The 16,266-nt window shown below is 45.5% G+C and overlaps 8 protein-coding genes across 8 annotated transcripts; 5 read left to right on the top strand and 3 right to left on the bottom strand.

The window, feature by feature from the left end:
- Positions 1 to 80: 80 nt before the first annotated feature.
- On the top strand, positions 81 to 1,060 carry V1510DRAFT_358406 (nucleophile aminohydrolase; the record flags this gene model as incomplete). The annotated part of the gene is made up of 5 exons (XM_066930913.1): positions 81 to 143; positions 178 to 264; positions 340 to 443; positions 476 to 635; positions 671 to 1,060. Coding segments are annotated over 5 exons (804 nt in total), but the record flags the coding sequence as incomplete, so codon positions are not given.
- A 204-nt stretch (positions 1,061 to 1,264) lies between these two features.
- On the top strand, positions 1,265 to 3,352 carry V1510DRAFT_424552 (cleft lip and palate transmembrane protein 1-domain-containing protein; the record flags this gene model as incomplete). Its single annotated transcript, XM_066935100.1, has 4 exons — positions 1,265 to 1,382; positions 1,528 to 1,805; positions 1,838 to 1,952; positions 1,989 to 3,352. 4 exons carry the CDS (start codon positions 1,265 to 1,267, stop codon positions 3,350 to 3,352), a joined length of 1,875 nt encoding a protein of 624 aa, XP_066791880.1.
- Positions 3,353 to 3,782: 430 nt separating this feature from the next.
- V1510DRAFT_424553 (histone-fold-containing protein) lies at positions 3,783 to 4,301 on the top strand (the record flags this gene model as incomplete). Its single annotated transcript, XM_066935101.1, has 2 exons — positions 3,783 to 3,906; positions 3,946 to 4,301. 2 exons carry the CDS (start codon positions 3,783 to 3,785, stop codon positions 4,299 to 4,301), a joined length of 480 nt encoding a protein of 159 aa, XP_066791881.1.
- A 122-nt stretch (positions 4,302 to 4,423) lies between these two features.
- Positions 4,424 to 6,532, bottom strand: V1510DRAFT_405609 (cohesin loading factor-domain-containing protein; the record flags this gene model as incomplete). The annotated part of the gene is made up of 6 exons (XM_066932339.1): positions 4,424 to 4,560; positions 4,773 to 4,787; positions 5,304 to 5,593; positions 5,935 to 6,050; positions 6,082 to 6,207; positions 6,239 to 6,532. The coding sequence occupies 6 exons, from the start codon at positions 6,530 to 6,532 to the stop codon at positions 4,424 to 4,426; spliced, it is 978 nt and encodes a 325-aa protein (XP_066791882.1).
- A 334-nt stretch (positions 6,533 to 6,866) lies between these two features.
- Positions 6,867 to 7,458, top strand: V1510DRAFT_358838 (DASH complex subunit Ask1-domain-containing protein; the record flags this gene model as incomplete). The annotated part of the gene is made up of 2 exons (XM_066930942.1): positions 6,867 to 7,229; positions 7,261 to 7,458. Coding segments are annotated over 2 exons (561 nt in total), but the record flags the coding sequence as incomplete, so codon positions are not given.
- A 1,994-nt stretch (positions 7,459 to 9,452) lies between these two features.
- V1510DRAFT_358422 (AVL9/DENND6 domain-containing protein) lies at positions 9,453 to 10,923 on the bottom strand (the record flags this gene model as incomplete). The annotated part of the gene is made up of 2 exons (XM_066930914.1): positions 9,453 to 9,628; positions 9,663 to 10,923. The coding sequence occupies 2 exons, from the start codon at positions 10,921 to 10,923 to the stop codon at positions 9,453 to 9,455; spliced, it is 1,437 nt and encodes a 478-aa protein (XP_066791884.1).
- A 529-nt stretch (positions 10,924 to 11,452) lies between these two features.
- Positions 11,453 to 13,303, bottom strand: V1510DRAFT_409538 (kinase-like domain-containing protein; the record flags this gene model as incomplete). Its single annotated transcript, XM_066932588.1, has 8 exons — positions 12,817 to 13,303; positions 12,687 to 12,773; positions 12,525 to 12,654; positions 12,443 to 12,486; positions 12,309 to 12,408; positions 11,919 to 12,275; positions 11,637 to 11,885; positions 11,453 to 11,594 (listed from the first exon to the last, which is right to left on the bottom strand). Coding segments are annotated over exons 1-8 (1,049 nt in total), but the record flags the coding sequence as incomplete, so codon positions are not given.
- Positions 13,304 to 14,284: 981 nt separating this feature from the next.
- V1510DRAFT_358542 (guanine nucleotide exchange factor) lies at positions 14,285 to 15,626 on the top strand (the record flags this gene model as incomplete). Its single annotated transcript, XM_066930922.1, has 5 exons — positions 14,285 to 14,440; positions 14,479 to 14,592; positions 14,630 to 14,782; positions 14,821 to 15,092; positions 15,125 to 15,626. Coding segments are annotated over 5 exons (1,197 nt in total), but the record flags the coding sequence as incomplete, so codon positions are not given.
- Positions 15,627 to 16,266: the final 640 nt, after the last annotated feature.

Consider the following 16,266-nt stretch of genomic DNA (forward strand, 5'->3'; position numbering starts at 1 on the left):
GTCACAAGATGGTAGGTCAAGCTAAAACGAGATGATGGTCGAAATGTCATTCGTGTTAGCCATAATTACTTCTAACGTTTCAGTTTCGGAATTCCTACGACAACGACTCGATCACTTACTCCCCCACCGGCCGGCTCTTTCAAGTATGCGATGATTAATGTATAGTACTGACATGAGGTTGAATACGCACTCGAAGCCATAAAACAAGGCAGCGCCGCGGTCGGCCTGGTGAGCAAGACACATGCAGTAGTAGTTGCACTGAAGGTTAGTTCCGGAAACAGACGCCGTCTGCTGGCCTGTATGAGCGCAAGGCTTCGACGAATAATGGCTGACAGTCAGCGCAATGCGGAGGAGCTTGGCTCTTACCAAAAAAAGATCATCCGCATCGATGATCACCTAGGTATAGGCCTTGCTGGCCTGGCACCAGATGCTCGTGTTTTAAGGTATTTCGCTGTATAACTTGTCCTAACTATAGCAATTTCATGCGGCAACAGGCCATGACCTCAAAAATGATTTATAACCGGGCGATTCCTGTTATCAAGGTCGCCAACGCGATTGCCGACAAGGCGCAGGCCAATACTCAGAACTATGGCCGTAGACCATATGGCGTTGGTTTGCTTGTCATAGGATACGACGTATGTATGAAATACGCTGCCTACTAATTATCAAGGAAGCAGGAGCCCATCTGTATGAGTTTCAGCCTAGCGGATCCGTGCTGGAATATTTTGGTGCCGCTATCGGTGCCCGCTCTCAGTCCGCACGAACCTATTTGGAGCGTAATTTCGAGCAGTTCGTCGAATGCTCGATGGACGATCTGATCTTGCATGGACTGAGAGCCCTACGCGACACTCTGCCTCAGGATAAGGAACTCATGGTGCAGAATACTTCCATTGGTGTGGTTGGCATTGATACTAGCTTTCAACTCCTAGAGAATGATGATGTACGCATATGGCTTGATCGTATGGGCGACGTCGCGAACACTCGCGGACGACCTGCCTCACCAGGTCTAACACCTGCAACGGTCGAAGACACTGCCGAGCCCATCGATACCGATGTATAACTAGCACTACTTTATGAAGAGGCTGTTTCAAAGATTTCAATTAACTTATTGTAGCTTTCCTAAAAATACCACCAGTCTGAGCGGCTGGTGTTTAGCGACCGAGAGACGATGCCCTTCCAAATCACATGATATTTTCGCAGCTAGTAGTCTCCCATTATTTGTCGTCACTACACTAAAATTATTGAACACCACCATATAATTGCGATGAACGGACCATCAGCCGCAGCGGTTGCGCACGATGGCCCTCGGCCGGAAGAACGGCGAAATCGATTGAGCTTTCGGAATATGGTGTTACTTTTCTTCGGACTGCAATTTGTCATAGGTGAGTTGTACATCATTGCCCTGGAACTGCAGAATGAGCAACCTAATTGCAAGAATCTTGACATTTCACGTCAGTATTGGGTATTCGTCTGTAGTGCTGGACAGGCCTGTAGGCTGTGATGTCGTTGATTGTCGTCTGACTCCAGGTCAAATTACTTCTCGAAATGCTTCAAAGCACGCGCCCATTCCCCACTCCGACACAAATCTCGTGGCAGAGGATCGTACTGCAGTCGAATTTTCCTTGCTTCCTGAGCAGGTCTTTCCATTGTGGCCCTCTGGGACCCGATTTGATCTTCGAATGTATTTCAACGACAAGCCTGCCTTCACGCAGTTTTCGAAACAGCCTAGCATTCAGAGGCTAGATCTCGAGTTGGGTGACAGATATCTCTACATTTCGGAGACGCTCAGCATTCCAACTACGAGGGTAAGTTAAGGCGCCTGTTGTACTGACCCTAGTCCATAAGAAATAATGGAACTCTTTACGCACATATTTTTGTGGCAAAGGCAGGTCTACCGTTTAATCCGCAGATAGCTGGCTATAGCTCATTGGACGCGTATGATGTTCATATATGTGAGTGACACATCCTTAAAAAATACTTACAACCAGTGCTCAATCAGTTTCTGCCAGAAAAAAAGATTATACGAACCAAGCATTTGCTTGGAGGCAATGATGATGAGTTAGCCGATGAGCAAGATGTCGGGGACAAGAGGATCATATCGTATTGGCATCCAAATGTGACTTTGGAGCTCATCAATCCCTCCATTCTAGGGTATTCTGCCTCTCCACCTCAAATTCGAAGAGAAGTTCCATTGGAGAAGACGGGTCTTCGTGATGAGACTGGTAAGAATGGCTGGTTTTACCCATTGGTTTTTCACAACAAGTTTTGGCAGTTGCAAAACCAGATGACTGCTATCGACTCAACAACTATCAATTTGCCAATCACGCTCGAAATCAAGACAGCTGGTTTATGGAAATTTCAGTTGATGGCTTCTCTGGATGAGGGCTTTCGGCAACAGTCTCAGGCCATGGGCGGATCCCCTGAAATTGAAGAAATAAAGCGTGTGCTCACCGAGACAAACATATACTTACTCGCAACGACCGCATTTGTTACAATGCTGCACACTCTGTTCGAATTTCTAGCTTTCAAGAACGATATATCTCACTGGAGAACAAAAAATGATAACGTCGGAGTGTCTGTACGGACTATAATCGCTAACGTAGTCATGCAAACGATCATTTTTTTATACCTTATGGATAACAATGATGGTACGAGCGTCATGGTAATGCTTGGTCAAGGCTTCGGCATCCTTGTCGAGGCATGGAAAATCACGAAATCTTTAGATATTCGGCTTGTTCGCAAGCAGGCCAGCTTTCCTGGCTATGGCCTCTTGATTACTGACAAACACGTTTTATCCGAAACCGAAAAGAAGACTCAAAAGTATGACCAGATCGCGTTTCGATATCTATACATCGTTGCTGTGCCACTTCTTTTGGCATATGCTGTGTACTCTTTGATTTACGAGACACACAAATCTTGGTATTCGTTCATTATAACGTCTCTAGTGGGTTCCGTGTACGCATACGGCTTCCTTATGCTAGTTCCAAGCATATATATCAATTACCGACTTAAGTCGGTAGCCCACATGCCACGCCGGACCATGGTCTACAAATTTCTGAATACTTTTATTGACGACTTTTTCGCATTTGTGATAAAAATGCCGTTACTTCATAGATTGGCAACGCTCCGGGACGATGTGATCTTTTTTATATATTTATACCAAACTTGGCTCTATCGCATTGATTATACGCGTATCAATGAGTTTGGTCAAGGTGGCAAGGATGAGGATGACGAGGAATCGACACGGAGTGATAAAAATGGGATCCATGAGATATCCGATGCCCCCGTCACGGTATCTTCTTCAACTCGAACTTCTGAGACTAAGTCTCAAAGACGAACAAAAAAGACGTAAATGAAAGCTCCGTTTACTCCACACTAATGTGAGAGATTTTTTAGATAAGTCAAATAAATCAAATATGTAAGATATAAACAAACTCCCAAACAAACACTATCACTGCTACGCGTCTGTCCTTCGCCTTCAAGCGAAAAATCAATTCAAGTAAACAACATATATACTGCTGAAAATACTCTGAGTCTTTCGAATCTGCTTTTTGTTTATAGCAGCTCAACTGAAAAGGCAGTAGCTGCCGTAAAGTCTCTATCTTGTTCGGTTGGTATACTGCGAAAAGGTCACTACAAGCAAAACCTTTCAAGCACACTCATCCCATCATAGTAAACACAGCAGAATAAAAGAGCATTTAATTGTTTGGAGCAGGATTTTGTCGGCGATACCGGGCTCTATATACTGCAGTCGAGATATAACTGAGGTGCTAGTATATGCTATGACACGTCCGAAGACACTGGCATCCCCCCGGTCGCGTTTATCAAGAAAGGAACCGGTCGCTGCAGCTACAGCTTCGCCATCTAGAAGGCGTTCAGCTGGTGGGAAGTCTCTCAAAGTGCGGCGTGAGTATAATAATATTTGGCTTGACTGACTTTATGCAGCAGGTGACCCCATTCCTCTCAAGAAAAGTCATCGCTACAGGCCAGGGACTGTCGCCTTACGAGAAATTAGGAAGTATCAGAAATCAACGGAACTTTTGATACAAAAATTACCCTTTGCGCGACTTGTACGTGAGGTCTCTTCTGATTTTGTTTGGGGAGGCAATAATAATAGCGGTGAAACACTGAGATTTCAATCTGTCGCGATTCTTGCTTTACAAGAGGCCGTAGAGGCCTATTTGGTTCATCTTTTTGAGGACACTAACCTTTGCGCAATACATGCCAAAAGGGTCACAATCATGCAGAAGGATATACAATTAGCCAGAAGAATACGTGGGGCATGGGGCGGACTAGGATGAATTGTCCTTAATAAACTTCGCGGTACCTCAATACGAACAGAAGCCGGACTACTGTCGTATCTGATATTGTACACTTAACTCGCGTTTACAACTAAACGTCCCCTGCTTTCTGCGTGACAAGGCTATAGTTCCAAAAGGCCTGAAGGATCTTGGTTTAATTGGCGTTGCAATACCTCTTTGACTTGCGAATTTCTACTCGCCTGTGTTTCAGCCATGAGATCTTTGCCATTCTCAGCCAAAGTACTCGAGACAAGCAAGCCTGTCAGCCAGCACCACAGTGCGTCACGACTTTTTTTAGCATGATATAGGGCGGCCGTAGCTGTAGTCTCTCGTTGGGTTTTATCTCCGAACTGAGTTGCTCCCAGATATAGTATTATTGCAGTAAATTGAACATTCGCAACATTTGTTGAGGTTGACAACAACATCGAAATCTTGTTTCTGCTGATCAGATAACACAGGATGTATACTTACTGACGGTCAAGGCCGCTACGATGTTCATCCGTCGCGCATAGAATATCCCAGAGAGACTTGAGTGTGCAATTGCGGCCCGCCATTATGCACGGTTCGATTGCTGTTGCCAATTCGCGCACTCGGGCCAAATTAGAAAGACCAGGAGAGCGATAGAGAAATATTAGATGCATCGCGAGAAGCATTGATATTTCAGTGGTGTCATCAACAAGGTAGTAGGCCTCCTCGTAGACTGCAATTGCATCGCGTGTGCAGCCTGTGGTTTGCAAATACATACCGGATACATACAAAACATATGGAGCGAACCTGCGCGCCGCAGAAGACGGTAACGAATCTAACGAGCGGATAATGTCGTTGACGTACTGAACTTGCCAATCACCACGAATGAACTTCTCAACACAAGAAAAGTATAATAGACAGCTGCGCATTGTATATAAAAATGAACGACGGCGGGAAGCAGCTGCCAAAGGTAGAGAGATCACACCGGAGTGCGGAGTCACTCCTCTAGTTAGTATGCCCGTTTGAAATCCTTACACTCCACTATTATCAGATTCAGACCCTCGGCTATGTATTTGCCAGCCAATTTGCGATCGGTATTGCTCATCAAGCTGACTAGACCAGAGATGAGATAGGACAGAGCGTATACCTCAGGTTGAGTCAACCAGCGCATCCGTAGCGGGGAATAAACCCGGCCATTAGCATCGGGCGGCAAGGCAATCAAAAACTCCCCATCCTCGTGCCATATGTTCCATCGGCCTCCTTCCGTCGCTTTTTGCCCTTCTAAACAGACGTGGAGCTTACTCAAACGTTCACGAGCATGCTTACTATCCGCTCCCAATCCGAACGCTACTATCTCGCAAACCAGCCTCATGACCACCAGCTGCGGTACATACGTCCTGGAATAGTCCGTCTCGCATTGCTCTGCCTGGCTCAAAAAATTTTGGGCGGAGGTGATGTTGTTTGTCTGTAGCTGAACAAGTGCACATGTGACAAAGGCTAGATAGCGCAGCTCGCTCGATGTGCAATCGAAGAAATACTTGAATGATTGCATAGCGTTCTGCCACTCAGAGTGCTCGAAATGGAGCGTAGCACGCAAGTATCGAAATGTATGATTCCACGTAGAGATGCCAAAACTTTCTGTCAGCGACGAAAAGTGGTGTCTTACGCCTCAGCATCTTGAGCGCATGCACGCAAAAGTTTATGGGCAGCCTTCAAGTTCTTCTGAGCCAGAATTCGTATGAACAGATGCTGCATCGTGAACTTGATATCGTACAAGTTGCTCTGATGTTAGACTGTTCTTTAAAAAACTTACGCGACCCGCTAGCACAATCCCCTTGTTCAGAGCATCTTCCGCCTTTCCCAGTTGATTTGTTTCAATGTATAGGGTCTGAGCATAGTTAAGTAGAGCCAAGCATTCTACATAGGGCTGATTGCGTTCCTATGTCAGTACACGATGTCCCAATCCTTACCCTGATTACAGCTTCGAAGCAGCGAATGCCAGTAGTTACGAGTTTGAAATATAGCTGAATATCTTCGACTGATTTGATAGCAAGACTGCGGCTATGTGCAATCGCTATGTATTCCTTAGCCATCGGTAACATGATCTGGTACATGTCTGAAAAACCAGGAGAGGTATTAGTAGAAGGCACGAAGCTCTCGTCTGGAGAATCATGATTTGATTTTGCTGGTAGATCGTGTTTACGTGCTGTTTCATCGACTATAATATGACTGTCAGATCCTGCCGTTCTGGCGGGTGTGTTCATTGATAAAGAGCTGATGGTCAGCTTTTGAGGACAAGGCAGTTTGTCATTGGCAATTAATTCATTATCAGCAAAAATCCATACTTAGCTGTATAGTACTAGCCAATGTAAATATCAGTAAACTTGCAGGTAAAGGTCGCCGCTTGTTGAGCGACAGCATGATCACAGATTGCCGCTCATTAAGAGATGAGGTTGTGAAAAAGCTCTACATCCAGTTCATTTATGACTAAAACGCGAAAGTTTTTTGACATGCTATTTTAGTGGAAAACCATAAACATTCAGTTTACGCGTTGCATCTCAAACGCTTTCACTTCACACACGGCACCGGCTGTCAACGATGGAACCCCGGCGTCTGACCTCTAACGTCTCTGGGCGTGCCAGGCCCTCGTCATCGTCACTCCCGCGAGACAGTAGACCACGAGTTTCAATATTGGCCAATCCTGGTCATGGTAGGCTAACTGTGCCTAACACTATACCAGGATACACGCCCGCTGCCATTGTTGGTGCGAAAGTACAAGCAACAGTATCATCAACGAAGTCTCTGACAGAGGAACTTGAGAAGATTGAGCAATCCATCACCCTCACACTACAAGAGATTGATCACAACTTCAGTTCTACGCATCGTATAATAACAGGCAACATATTGCCCGTAGTACAGAAATATTCAGAGAACTCTCAGGCCATTTGGGCGTCTACAAAGGTGAGTTGTTGTACACGCTTTGCTGAGTCAGTTCTGGAAAGAATTTTTTGAGGCCAGCGCGAACGTGTCATTAACCGGATACGAAGAGCCCGCTCTCAACGAGGATGCGAGCATTGTGGAAGCTGGAGATGCAGCGTCTACCACAGAATACAGCCAGATGATGGATTACAACACCACTATGGACTCTTACGATTACGAAAGGCACAGAAAGACATTAGAAAGTTCTTACAGCCAACCCAACGAAGATACGTTCTTGACCAGACGAGAGACCGATGAAGGCATTACGGATTATGGAAGGCAAGCGGGCCAGTCTTCTCCAAGTGCCGCAACGAAATTTATGAAGGAGTTGTCTTTAAATGGACAATCCACTCCTCGCAGCAACCCATATCAGGAGGTTTACTCAGTGTCGACATCTTTTGATTCGTCATTTGTATCGAAAAACACAGTGTACCCTTCAGCCACGCCGTTACGCCGTACAACCTGCAGCTATGAAGACGGATCATCCCCGCCACCGCTGCCTCCGCAACTCACCTACGCTGATGTGAGTGCTAATTCAGATACTAAGTACGAACACTCTAAGGACGTTCTAATTACTCTCCCTGAAACTCCACCGCGTGGTGCTGCTGCGGCGAAGTTTCTCGAAAATTTTCCATTGACTGTTATGGATTCAGGACAGCATTGTGGGAATGATTCGCGCTCGGGAAGTAGAACTTTTCGTGAAAGTACTCAACATCTCCAACGACCGTCTGCACGAGACGGTCATATTGCCACAAGCACTGCGAAATCTATGAGAAACACGACTCTTTTGGAGTCGTCTTCGCCTCTATCTTCCCCTCATACTACTTACAAATTTGGGGAACTGCAGCCTCGGTCATTAGCTGAGGGAGCCAATTCCAGTGAGATGTTTTCAGAAACTCAGCAGTTGCTTCTCCACCAGGCTTTAAATCACAATTTGGGCATTCAAATAACGCCTCGGCGCGCTCTTCATCTACAAGCAGCCCATGCTCCAGTGGGTGACGATGATGAGACAATAACGGTCATAAAGCGGCGAGATAGAGGCAGGAGTGATAGCTGTGAAGGTGGCCGGCAACCGTCGTCCACTCCCGTAAATAGGCCATTCGCCTTTCGGTCGATATTGTCCTCATCTCCATCAGATTCTCCACCCCACGCTGAAGCTGAGTCCACAATATTCTCATCACCCATAAAGCATTATTAGTTGTGGATTCGTACGCATAAGGTATATATAATGCCTTTCAGGCGCTGATTCATCAAGAAAACGCACAACTGTACTCCAATACAGTCGGTACAGTGTTCAAATGTCAGCGTAAGCTGAGGTAGATACCTTAATAGTCCGAATTTTCGTTAAACCAGCCAAACAGATATCATAAATCCAAGCGAATATTTCTTAATAAGATCTGCCTTAACACTAAGCCAAGAGAATATTTTTCTTGTATTTCATAGAACTAGCACACAAGTTTCAGTCAATATATGCCTAGGCGAAGACTAGTTCTGGCTCGACTTCGATATCATTATCATTACAAGAAGCATTGTATACAGCGTCTATCTAGCCTCTGCATTACGCGCAGCTGGCTCGGAAAGACTTCTTGTTGACATATCCGCTATACCTAGCGTAGTACCTAACATATTTACTCGACTCAACGATGCCGGTGTAGATGATGGTCTAGACGAAACAATGGTCGAGGAGTTTTCCAGGGTCATCGGGTTCGATCGTACGAAAGTCGTCAATGGTCGCTCTGGGATCTGATCGGCTGCCGAGACCGATTTTTCTACAGCCGATCGGTGAGCGCTAAAAGTTTGACGCCTCTTATCAGCCGCCCATCGTGTCCAAGATTGTAAGTAGCCAGAATCGACTACGAGTCAGTATATAACTCGTGGCCGCCTAGTAATATACGCCTATACTTACTAATCTTCAACGACGCACTTTTGCCTGCTATCTCGGATGTAGTGTCTATTTCTGGTTCAGTCTCGTGCAGCTGAATTTCACGCAGTTGGTCGTTTATGACCTTCGTTTCAGCTCGCATGCGCTGCTGCTCTTCACGACGGCATCGCTCTTTTTCGCGCATACTTTCTATTTCTGCCCAGAAAGTACCGAATGCACTTGTCACCTTTTGGGAACTATTTGAGAACGTTCGTGCGATAGCCTCGCGCGCCGGGGTTAGATTTTGTATATGTCTTTGATCAGTACAGTCTTGCAGCATCAACTTACATAGCCATTTTCTTTTGGACGTCTTCAAATGACATTCCGCCATGTGAGACATGCTGTGGAAGCACAACGTCGAAAAGTTCGTCATCAGTACATTTTTGGAATATACGGTAGTTGTTGGTGACCTTCCATTGAGCAATCCAATCTGGGCCGAAATCAGCTACTGGATTACCGTCTCTTGTTAGCTACGTATGCCATCTTGTTCATACCAATGTGCGGAATCAATGCTTCAGCTGGTGGGTGCTCGCCAAACCGACGCAAGAACATATCATACTTTACAGTGGAAAGTAAAGCCATCAAATACTCGTCGAACTGTTGGCGGATATAATCTTCACTGCCTACAAATGACACAGATTCCGATTTCCCCAGTATTTCGTCCGTCCAAGACAGAACTACCGAATATGATAAAGCATCGATCCATTTTCGGTCTTGTGCTGTCAATTGTAGACAGTTGGTATAGGCTGGGTTAAGAATTTCAACTGTGTTCTCATCCACGTTTACTAAAATATCTGCATACTTGTACTTTTGGGAAAGGAGTAGAGAATTGGTCGAACCTATGAGATAAAATCTTGTTTCCCCGCATGTCAGTGACTCGAGTTGCTGCAAGGGAGTGTATGAATTAAACACGCCCCCTCTTCCGAAGATCTGTAAAGGTAAACCCATATATTTTAGCATTGACTCCCGGTCTGAGCTCTTAAGACTAGATGAGCGTGACACCATATTCTCTAATGAATCCAAGGAAGGTGAAGAACAATCGTCCAAGTGGTCAATCAGACCCGGTATGAGTGACACGAGAGAAAATTGGCTGGAACATAACAGCTCTGTGTTGGAGCCGAAAAAGAGAATTTTGGGCTCCAGTAAAAGAGCCTTAAATAAGACGAGGGTCTTCCAGCGAAACCTATATATAAGCTCGCGAAGGGACATGCCGTTGTAAAGTTCAGACTCTCCGATGCCATGTTGGAAGAGCTGGACAAGATTATCATGGAGTGTAGTGATTATTGTACGATCTTCAAAATTGCCTTGTAAGAAATACGCACGAGTTACCACCGCAAGTTTTTCACGAATCGGTCCAAAGATTGGCTTGCGTGCCACTACTACAACTGATTTTTGCACCGTCGAGCGAGTAACATCTGCAGACTTGTGTAGCAGCTCAGTGGTGCGAATCTGTCGGTTGCAAGAAATTCCAAAGAAGGTTGTAGGCTCCTGTTCAGCCTCACTAGGATTGTAGGGATCCGGCTCATAATAGAGCATAAAATATGAATAGTCTTCTTCATGGGAATGGCTCCCGTCCGGAAGACTCTGGAAAGGTAAATTTGCCCATCTTGTTGATAGATCAGTACTGCCCCCGATCCAATATTCGACTTCAGGTCCCCTACTTCCATTAGCGATGAATAACATTCGATGATGCGACACTACAGACCTTGTATGATGAAACCCGACGACACAGACACCAACAATTACCGACTCCATGTTCCTTTATCTGTTAGCAGATTGAGCAATCAATCACTAAACTGAACGTCATGCTACTTGCCTTGGAGTGATTTGATTTTGGGCACTACGACCGTGCCGAAGGCGTCCGTCCTCAAAAGCATACGCGTACACCTAGACAAGCATTTAAAAGACCAGTACGAAAGTAAGCTCCGATGATTTCGACCGAGTCTTGTCCTGGCACTAGAAATAAGGTCAGTGTCTGCCATTTCAGCCAGTCGTTTGCAGACGTCTTGTTACGACCATGTCAATGTTCCGGCTTCGCCTTAAACAACAAAGCCCTTCATACCTGTAATCTGGTAGCTATAGCTAAGCAAGAGAATTGATGAAATTCACCAGGTAAGCGCGTGGCACTGGCAAGCTAAGCGAGACGCAGTCTTCGGAGGAGTATATCCGGGAGATGTGCTGTGATTTTTAATGTAGGGTGACAAATATAGTATTACCCGGATTGGGAGATGATTTTACTCAATAGCATAAGCGTCAAGTAGACGAAGAGCGTTTGAGGTGTGGGCAAGTCATCCGCGCGGTTCAGCGCATAATTGTAATTTATTCAACTAGTAAAAATATAGATATCTCTCTCATGTTCATTCAACAGCCGCAGTTCCTTCGAGGTTATGAAAATCGAGGATTTCAGAATACATCATTACTTTCCACTTATCTGTTAGTCATATTATTCTCATTTTTAAGAAACTCACCGAGTCGACAGGAAGATCCGCATCGTTGAATGACCAATCAAACTTCTGTGCGGCTATCGGTTCATCACTGGGATCGTGGTAAGGTGCCAAGTACTCATGAGCAAGAGCTTCAGCAGCCGTGATACGCTTTTTGGGATCAAAGACAAGCATTTTCTCAAGAAGATCGATTGCCTGAGGATCCGCATGCTTAAACTTCTGAGACAATGGTATCCGTTCCCGCTTGGGTAAAGATTTTACAAAGCGAAGAGTCTTTTGTCAATGAAGCTCGTAATTCGGACTTACGTTTTCTGAACATATTGTATGGATGACGTCCTCCGGTGGTGTTCCCAGTAGCTCTGTTATGATCGAGAATTGATTGACGTGATCTTTACCAGGAAAAAGCGGTTTTCCCTCAAGCATTTCGGCAAATATGCAACCAGCACTCCAAATATCGACTTCAATATCGTACTTTTGCCATGTGAGCATTATCTCGGGAGCGCGATAATATCTCGTTGAGACGTAACCCGTCATCTGTGGATCCTGAATGCGCGCCAAACCAAAGTCGCAAATCTTAAGATCACAATTTTCATTCACCAGTATATTGCTCGGTTTCAGGTCCCGGTGTATGACGCCGGCCGAGTGCACGTATTTGAGACCACGCTAATATCAGTTCTGCGCTGTGAAATGGCTTACCAGTATTTGATAGAGAAAGTATTGTATGAACTCTCTTTCGAGTGGACGTGACGTCAGGAGGCGGTGCAGGTCCGTTCCAAGTAATTCTGTCACGAAATATCTCGGAGTCAGGTGTGCGACAAAAAAAGGCTTACATGTCCTCCAGAGGCGAGATGAATATATCACTCAAAGTGATTATCTAATAATCAGACACCCGTCAATGCTTTGCATACTTACGTTCTCATGCCGGAGATGCTTAAGCAGCTTTAATTCACGATACGTTCGCTTAGACAATACAGGAGTGCTAAATGGCTTCAAGACTTTCTTAATGGCCACAGCTTGACCTGTCAACTGATCCCGGGCGGAGCTTTATCAGCACTCATAATCAATGTGTCATACCATACTAATCCAAATGCCCCCATGCCTACTGGATTGAGATCAGAGTAGCGGCTTGTGATCTCGAACGAGGTGCCGAATATCTGTGTCCTATAGATCAGCATATTTCGAAAAAAAAATCTGTAGCACACACCTGATGAAGTCCGCCATAGTGATGGATGTCGCGATGTAACGTTTGATGCCGTCACTTATGTACGCGATCTTTGGGTATGGGGTAGACGCTTCTCGTTCTCTTGATATCGAAGTTTTGGAATATCGATCAGTCACCTATTGACACTTCCCAATATTTCTGATATCACTGATTGCACTTGGTCACGACAATATGGTGCGGATTCTCTTGAAACGGATCCGAGTACGAGCACCAAAAAAACAGACTCACTGGGATACTGGTCAGACGGGTATTGCGTTCCCTTGTTGCTTGGAACCAGAGACCAGTCTGATGACAGTCTATAGTATGTTAGACTCCAAGGTAGATGCGATACTGTTATGAGTATCTTCCAAAATTCCGTCTGTGGATTTGTTGAATCGTCACTTATTAGCCCTGTTACTAGGACCGAGATGGATGTCTGCTGCGATTGTGTCGGGCGGATTGTAAAATACAGCTTCTGCTCTTCAATCCGCTGGCTGGGCAGGTGTCTGCCGGATGCTATAAGTTATCCACTGCGTTCCAGAGTTTAATCCCAATTGGGTAATAACTGGGCCTTAGCGTGTATTGGTTGCACCGCATTGCTCGTAAAATGTTCTGGCTCCGGAAGAGGTAGCTAGCGCGGACTCGGGTCACAGCAACATGGAATATCACGTGACACATACACTGACCCGTACTGTAAAACAAGAAAGTACAGCTGCGCACAGCAACGATAGAGCCCACTTTGCTACGCCTACGCAATGAGAACTGCTGATATATGACAATTTTTCCCAAATGAGAATGGAGGGTTACAACCGAACAAAACCGAATAAAAGGTCATGTCATTACGGAAGCTGGTGGCATCTTCTATATAGACATGTGCCACACCTTTCGGAGGGTATATATAGTAGTACTGAGCTGGGTCTACGTCATAGACATCGTTAAAGGAGACTACCAGCTGGCCCTGCGATATTCTGCATTCATATGGGTTAGTCAGAGAACGCTTCACAAAACTGTAGAGGTTTACACTAGTCAACACAGGTCACCACTCTGTGATTGAGTCCAGGACTCGCTCCCCGAACTGCGCATCGCCACACCAATATCAGAAGTCAGCATTTCGCTAAGACGGGCTGAACTTCGAATCGCGTAAAGCTCCCAGCTACCCGTCGGAGGAAAGTCGAACGCATTGGGTGTCCGAAACGATAATCAGAATCGTGATGCTGAGCGCTACAGAATCACAGATTGCACTCGGGAAAGAGCTGATATCTTACATTTATGACTATGTGAATAACTCCGCAGACAATCTGCACGAACGCAGCCTCCTCACACAAAACGGTGAGGAATATCGGCTCAGCTTTGATCTGACTAGAGAACTCGTTAAGCTTGTTGCCAGACTCAAGGATTCATGTGTCGACCCTGCCATCGCGGCTGGTGTGTACGACGTCGAGGTAACAAAAGTCGAAAGATTGGCAGTTGACGACAGACTTTGAATCTATTACAGACTTTCGCTGGACTACTAGACAGTCAGTCGACACGGTCAATCGTTTTTAGGCTTTTAGCCAACGTACTTCTGCAGGTACCGCTGCTGCGTGAACGGTGGCAGCCGGATGATACACTCTACGACTCCTATGAGGTTTGGTCAGATTACGGGTGCAGTCTTTCTAACTATAGTTCGCTGATATAACTAACGAATTTATCATTGGTCGAATCTTCTTTTTGTCAACTATATCATGTCGTTCTTATGACTCAGGAGCATTAGCGAGACTGGTCGAAACTGTCAAAAAGGTATGACCCTATGACAATAGCCTAGGACTAACAGTAGCACCTATATCATCATGTGACCACACAGTGGAATGCTGAAATCGAAGGTGCCTTTATGGAGACCTGTAAGGTAGCTTTTAACCTACTACATTTCTTCCCAGATACTACAGCTCAGATGATAAGGTCAGTTCCGTGTTCTGGAATTCTAATGACAGTTTAGCGAAGCCGTTAGTGAAGTTTACGCATGAAAAGCTACCACTCTCCATTTCACACAAGTCGTCAACCTCTTATGTGATCAATATTCTACTGTGTTTTAACTGCACGGAGAAATCAGTCACAGGACTATCATCCCTCGCCATAGATATACTCGAAGTCACTCTTTCCAATTTGGAAACAACCATGTCGCAAAGCGTTTTTCATGAGTCGACTCTTGTTCCATTATTCTCTCTACTTGAAAATCTGTATACAAGCGGAGATCAACAGGTCAAAGAATTTTTTCACAGTCGTATCTTAGCGACCGACGGGTAAGCGGGGCTTCTTCAATAGCTTACCAAAGGGACCGGGAATTGCCGATCGGGAAGGCACCTGGTACTCTTGGCCAGCTTCTGCGTGCGACAAACAGCCCAAACTACTTACAGCTGCGCGACGCAATCTACTGTCTTCTGTGGACTATCAGCAATGAGAATACTTCTGTTTTTGTGGAAAATATTGGTTTGGGCTATGCCAGCGGTTTCCTCGTTCGAAATGGACTTCCGATGCCATCTGATGCCGCGTCAGCTACATCTTATGCTTCCACGGGAGTGAATCCTGTCACAGGACAAAAAGCAGCTGCTGAACAGCGAGACTTCAACAAATCTAAGTCGCCCGAACTTGCAGATATGACAGATGAAGAAAAAGAGCGCGAAGCCGAGAGGTTATTTGTCTTATTCGAGCGGTACGTAAACGGAGTGCTCCTGGCTGACAAGAGTTTGCGAACGAACGGAATTATATCTGCTGAAAATCCGCTGCGATCAGCAGTAGAAAGTGGCCAGTTAGAGTATACAAGTGACCCGGAATGAGGTCCCGGAGAGGTAGCATATATGCGCAATGCGAATACAGAAACCTGACATGTATTTAATTGATCTAACATTTCGTATTAAGATTTTCATTTTGCGGGGTAGCCGACAGAGCTCCCAGCAGGGTAACCGTCGCTACGTGGGGAAGCTCATCCTTTTGCCACTAGTGATATGAAAGACGAACGATCGCTAGATTCTTTACACAGAGAAATGACGTCTAGCGTAGGCGAACCAGAAAGCCATTGCTTTTCAGAGGACTGCGTTCGAGGCCCGGACAAGACGTTCGAGGACGAATGCATAGTTCATATCGAGCTGGAGCGACATCCTCCAACATTACGCGGAAGGGGATCACCATCGTATACGGCAGAGCCGGCTGATAATCTACCGTCCTCAGATGTGATTTTGTATGAAATACCTTGGATATAAGTGGGACTGACGCACAGATACAACAAATCAACCGGCCGCATAGTCGTTCATGATCCTATCTCTCATAAAGTAGCCGTTCAACGCGACCACGTTGATAATCCACTTTATGAACCGAAGATAAATAGTCAATCCGACGGACGTTTTCAAACCTCGCGATCGTCAAGCTTGCAGGCCTTGTCAATTTTAGGGCATACGGGTACGCAATCAATAGAGGCAC

The sequence above is a fragment of the Dipodascopsis tothii genome (assembly GCF_038497935.1).
Source record: "Dipodascopsis tothii strain CBS 759.85 unplaced genomic scaffold V1510scaffold_1, whole genome shotgun sequence".
Classification (NCBI taxonomy): Eukaryota; Fungi; Ascomycota; class Lipomycetes; order Lipomycetales; family Lipomycetaceae; genus Neoaidaea; species Neoaidaea tothii.